This window comes from Muntiacus reevesi, chromosome 9 (assembly GCF_963930625.1).
Source record: "Muntiacus reevesi chromosome 9, mMunRee1.1, whole genome shotgun sequence".
In the NCBI taxonomy this organism is placed as follows: Eukaryota; Metazoa; Chordata; class Mammalia; order Artiodactyla; family Cervidae; genus Muntiacus; species Muntiacus reevesi.
The window spans coordinates 45,416,740-45,422,193 of NC_089257.1; the positions used below are offsets into that span (position 1 = coordinate 45,416,740).

General features: G+C 40.3%; 2 protein-coding genes across 2 annotated transcripts; one reads left to right on the forward strand and one right to left on the reverse strand.

Moving 5' to 3' along the window:
- The first annotated feature begins 379 nt into the window (after positions 1-379).
- Positions 380-1,327, forward strand: LOC136174736 (olfactory receptor 10A4-like). Its single transcript, XM_065944921.1, has one exon. The coding sequence runs from the start codon at positions 380-382 to the stop codon at positions 1,325-1,327; it is 948 nt and encodes a 315-aa protein (XP_065800993.1).
- A 1,146-nt stretch (positions 1,328-2,473) lies between these two features.
- LOC136175906 (olfactory receptor 2D2-like) lies at positions 2,474-3,421 on the reverse strand. Its single transcript, XM_065946092.1, has one exon. It carries the CDS (start codon positions 3,419-3,421, stop codon positions 2,474-2,476), a length of 948 nt encoding a protein of 315 aa, XP_065802164.1.
- Positions 3,422-5,454: the final 2,033 nt, after the last annotated feature.

Genomic DNA, 5,454 nt, shown 5'->3' on the forward strand with positions numbered 1-5,454 from the left:
TCAGAAATGGTTGGCCTGGCTTCTATTTTGGCACTACTGACTGTTGAAGAGAGATAGGATAGAAGCACAAAAATGAAGCTGTGACTTTGGCCATCCTCTTTTGAGTAAAGAAAAGTCAGGACATGTATAGATATACATGGTATGCCTCAGTTCAGTCTGAAAAAAAAATTGTTGATATTCTTAGAAAAAAAAAAGTGAATCCCATAGTCAGGCTTGTTTTTAACATTGGAAAGTATAGCTGTTTGAGCTTCAACAATAATAACAAGAAGAAAGAGGCCATGAGAATTTCCCTTTCTAAGGGTGTAATAGAGTCTAAATAGCATATGGAGAATGCCACCTTCCTGGAGTGTGACTGTCCAATGAAATCCTGAGCAGAGGAATGATGTGGGGAAACTGGACAGTTGTCAGTGAGTTTGTTCTTGTGAGCTTCTCATCCCTGTCCTCTCAGCTACAATCTCTGTTGTTTCTCCTTTTTTTGACCAGTTACCTTGTTACCCTGATGGGAAATGTCCTCATAATCCTGGTTACTACAGCTGACTCTGCCCTCCAAAGTCCTATGTACTTATTCCTCAGGAACTTGTCTTTCCTGGAGATAGGTTTCAACTTGGTTATTGTGCCCAAGATGCTGGGGACCCTGATCATCCAGGACACAACCATCTCCTTCCTTGGCTGTGCTACCCAGATGTACTTCTTCTTCTTCTTCAGAGCTGCTGAGTGCTGCCTCCTGGCCACCATGGCGTATGACCGCTACGTGGCCATCTGTGACCCTTTGCGCTATCCAGTCATCATGGGTCGCAGGGCCTGTGGCCAGCTGGCAGCTGCCTCCTGGTTCTCAGGATTCCCAGTGGCTACTGTGCAAACCACATGGATTTTCAGCTTCCCTCTTTGTGGCCCCAACAGGGTGAACCACTTCTTCTGTGACAGCCCCCCTGTCATCGCACTGGTCTGTGCTGATACCTCTCTGTTTGAACTGGAAGCTCTAACAGCTACTGTCCTATTCATCCTCTTCCCTTTCTTGTTGATCCTGGGATCCTATGTCCGCATCCTCTCCACTATCTTCAGGATGCCCTCAGCCGAGGGGAAGCGCAAGGCCTTCTCCACCTGCTCCTCCCACCTGCTGGTTGTCTCGCTCTTCTACAGCACTGCCATCCTCACATACTTTCGACCCCGGTCCAGCAACTCTCCTGAGAGCAAGAAGCTGTTGTCACTCTCCTACACCGTGCTGACTCCCATGTTGAACCCCATCATCTACAGCTTGAGGAATAGTGAAGTAAAGGCTGCACTAAGGCGGGCCCTCCGCAGGACCTTGGGCTTTCAGAAACTATGACTGACTTAGATGGAAACTGAGGGGATGGAACACATAGACAAAGGAAAGAAAAGCAAGTTCCTCAAATACATCTTTGGTCTCTATTCTTTCCAAGAGCCACAGTATACACATTGGGACTTTGGACTTTCACTGAGATCCATTAATGAATGAAAGAACATGAGTGATTCAATAAAGAACTTCAGTAGGCCCAGTATTCTCTGGGACTGGGGTACCGATGTCTCTGAGGATGCTATATTAGTTTACACAGATTAGCAGTCTGATGGTTGACAGCTTCATTACTTTTTGTCATTTCTTTTTTGCTTTAACTTTTCTTGAACTTCTTCATGTCATTTTTAATTTTATGCTTTGTTTTCTTTTCTACGTCCAAAAACTCCACCAGTAACTTTCAAAGATCTTTCTGTTTAGGAGATAAATTAATGATAATTATGATAATAAATAGTAGAGTTTGCTTCATTCTTTCACTCACTTTTTTCCCCCAGAATCTTTGGGTTTAAAATCAAACTTTAAAAAATTTAAGAACTCAAAATGTCAGTAAATTTTTATTTAGCATATGTCAGACCTTATTTAGACCCTGAAGACACATGGGTGAATAAAACAAATTTCTTGCTTCATGGAATTTATATTCTAGTGAGAAAGAGAGAAAATAAAATGATACTTTGAATCCTCCATTTGCTTGTAAAGTACCCATGTTTAGAAGGGTATGATTTGAGGACTTCCTCTGCTACCATAATTGGTCTGTGGCTCACATGGGGAAAACTAATTCACTACATGGAAAACTGCCTTAATCTCAAACTATCCACCTTGGATATGGGAATTGTTGGACAGAAAGGGTGTAAAAGAAGCAGACTTGGGACATAGACACCGTAGCTTTGTGTAAAGTATTCATAAGAATTTATTTATAATTCATTGATATGAAATGGGAGTATTTCTTGGGTGATTTTTTTAAAAGACCGACCAGAAGGAAGCGAGCATTTTTCCTAATACTCCATGAATTATTGTCCTTCTTCTTCTACAAAGGGAGTGCTGGGTAAAGAATGGCACGTGGGTCCACAGACAAGTACCAAGGATGAAAGTTACCATATTCCAATCTTGCAGAAGCACCTACTCAGCCAGTCTTAGAAGTAGACAACCAGGAGTTTCTTGGTGTCAGTGGAAAACTCCAAACCTGCATGGGAAATTCCTTGTGGCTACTTTCCTCAGAGCGCCCTTCACATCCTTGTTCCTCAGACTGTAGATGAGGGGATTAAGCATGGGGGTCACCATTGCATAGAACACAGATACCAGCTTTTCCTGTTCTTTGTAAGACTTTGGTGTCATGTACGTGACAATTGCTGACCCATAAAAAAGGATGACCACCACGAGATGGGAGCTACAAGTTGAGAATGCCTTGAGCTTGCTCTCAGTTGACCTCATCCTGACCACAGTCACTATGATGCGGCCATAGGATACCAGGATTAGAGAAACCGGTATGAGGAGAATCACAGTCCCCATGAGGAAAATGACCGTCTCTGAGGTGTGGGTGTCTGTGGATGCCAGGATCAACATTGCAGGGGCCTCACAAAAGAAATGAGCAATATTATTGCTGCCTTGATAGGGCAGCCTTAGTGTAAAGGTGGTGTCCACCACAGACACCAGAATGCCACTGGCCCATGATCCTGCAGCCAGCTGGATGCACACCCTCCAAGTCATGGTGCTAGGGTAATGCAGGGGGTTGCAGATAGCCACCTGTCGATCACAGGCCATCACCGCCAACAGGGCACACTGTGTACCCCCAAAAACGAGGAATAGTAGAAGCTGAGCTGCACAGCGTGTGAATGAAATCACTTTCCTTCTGGAGAGCAGGTGGGCTAGAGCTTGAGGAGCGATATTGGTAGAGAAACAGAGGTCAGCCAGAGATAGATTGCAGAGAAAAAAAAAATTGGGTGTGTGAAGCCGAGAGTCAGCCTGAATAAGGAACATGAGAAGCAGATTTCCAAGCACGGTGGCCAGGTAGACACCCAGGAATAAGGTGAAAAGCAGCTCTTGGGTGCGTTGGTCACCAGAGAGTCCCAGAAGGAGGAATTCTGTCACCTGCGTCTGATTTGTCTGTCTCATGGTTTTATCAGTGTGAAGTCACTATACAGTATATGTAGGTGGGTATAGCCTATAATATTATACAATTCAGAGCTGGAAGGCTTAGAAATTGCCCCCAATCATACCAACCATTTTAAGAATCCCCTTTATTAGGCTGTTAGAAGATGACTATGCTGCTTTTTTGGAATGTTTTCAATGTTGCAAAACTTAATACTTCATAAGATGGTACATTCATTTATGGTGTCATCTGACAAGCATGTGGTAGATCAAAAGAATCATCTTCATCATCTTCTCTATCTGAACATCATACTTCTAATGATAAAAACAATAGATTGAATTCACCTGTAAAGTCATGAAATTTAATTTCTCTTTATTATCAGCAAAAACATTTGAGTCATATTTTGCTGTTGTGATACCTCCCCCATCTCATGATGGTGTAGATAATTTTTTTTAGTTTTTCAAACATACAAATCTTCCTATTGTTTCTTCCCTGAAAAAAAAAAAGTCACTCACCAAGGTATAAGTAAAAGAACCAAAATATCTTGTAGAATTGATATTTTTCCCTCAGACAAAATAACCTATTTTGAAAGAGCTAGGAAACCAAGGGATAACTCTGCGTGTGCTATAATCTTTCTGACAATCCTGTCCCCCACTTCAACTAGAGCTCCTGAATAAAAATCTTAGCCATCAGTGAACTTCCAAAACACCATTATAACGTAATATCCATTTTAAGCCAGCACCCTGTCTGGTTTTGTTCAGACTAAACAGCACTAATCCACCACTTCCAGCCCATCATCTCTCACCTATTATTGCATTATCATGTCTTGCATTGTATTTCTACATTCTCAGAGACTAAAAACTCCTTTGATAACTGTGTCTATGTCTTTTTCATTTTTGTGTTCTTTAAAAGACATAGCATAGAACTCTATTCAATAAATTATGTTTCATGAAGTAAATAAAAATGATTTGACCACATAGTTTTTAGTCGAGTTGTTTAGAAAGCCTAGAGAGACTTGCAATAATGTGGGAACAATAATAAATTTTTTTGTGGAGCTGTTGCAAAATAGAAAGGAAAGAAATTTACTTAAGACTAAAGTTTAGAACCCTATGCAAGTTTTGGGCTACCAGTCCTTTTTGTGTTTGGTAAAGGTGATTCAAAGTATTTTAAAGAAAATATATCACATTAAAAATAAATTGAAAAATACATACATCAAATAGAATACATAAGATTACCAATGAAACAGTTACCAAAATAGTTTTGGGGAAAAAAACTATGTAACACAATAATACGGGTGGCTCTTTAATACATTAAAACTTAGGCAGATCTAATAATCACCTAAGTTTCAAAATGATGAGCTTAAATATGATTTTGAGGTAACTTCAACAACTTCAATATTATTTTAAAATACTTCTAATTTCTGTTGGTGATAAAGTCATGGATACTGCTACATCCAAACAAGAAAGAAATTTCAGTTAAACACAAAGAACTAGCATTTATATCTAAATTGAAGAACCCTCATGGAATTGAATAATTTCAAGTTAGGAAGCTGTGGGCTAAAGGAATTCCCAAGAGTTTTCTCAAAAAGTCTTAATTACTTTCTATGTTTTCAGATAATGGAATCTTAGGTTCCTGGGTGGTTCTCGATGGGTCAATATGATGAAAGATTTCAATTCAACATTGAAATAGTAAATGAACAAATAAAACATTAATAAGAACAATCTCATCTCTGCTTGATGGTCGTTTATGGCTTCCTTATCGACCCCAAATCACTTTTCTAGCTATTTTTCCTGCCACATACCCAGGACACACTGCATTTTTAAACCTCATTGGTTTTTGCTCAGCCTAGTCCCTCTATTAACAGGTAAGCCCGCTACACAGTGACAGCATTGTTTTCCTTGAGCATTCAACACTGTTGCAATATTCATTTACCTGATTTGTGAGCAATTATTATTGGCCAAGCACACGCTTAGTAAAGGCAATACAGATAGAAAACCCAAACCCAGAGGCCCTCAGATAGGAGGGACCAAACTATAGTCGCGTTTCATCCCTAGGG

Excerpts from the sequence above, each read along its gene's own strand:
- LOC136175906 (XM_065946092.1), bottom strand. The coding sequence starts at position 3,421 with ATGAGACAGACAAATCAGACGCAGGTGACAGAATTCCTCCTTCTGGGA.
- LOC136174736 (XM_065944921.1), top strand. The coding sequence starts at position 380 with ATGATGTGGGGAAACTGGACAGTTGTCAGTGAGTTTGTTCTTGTGAGC.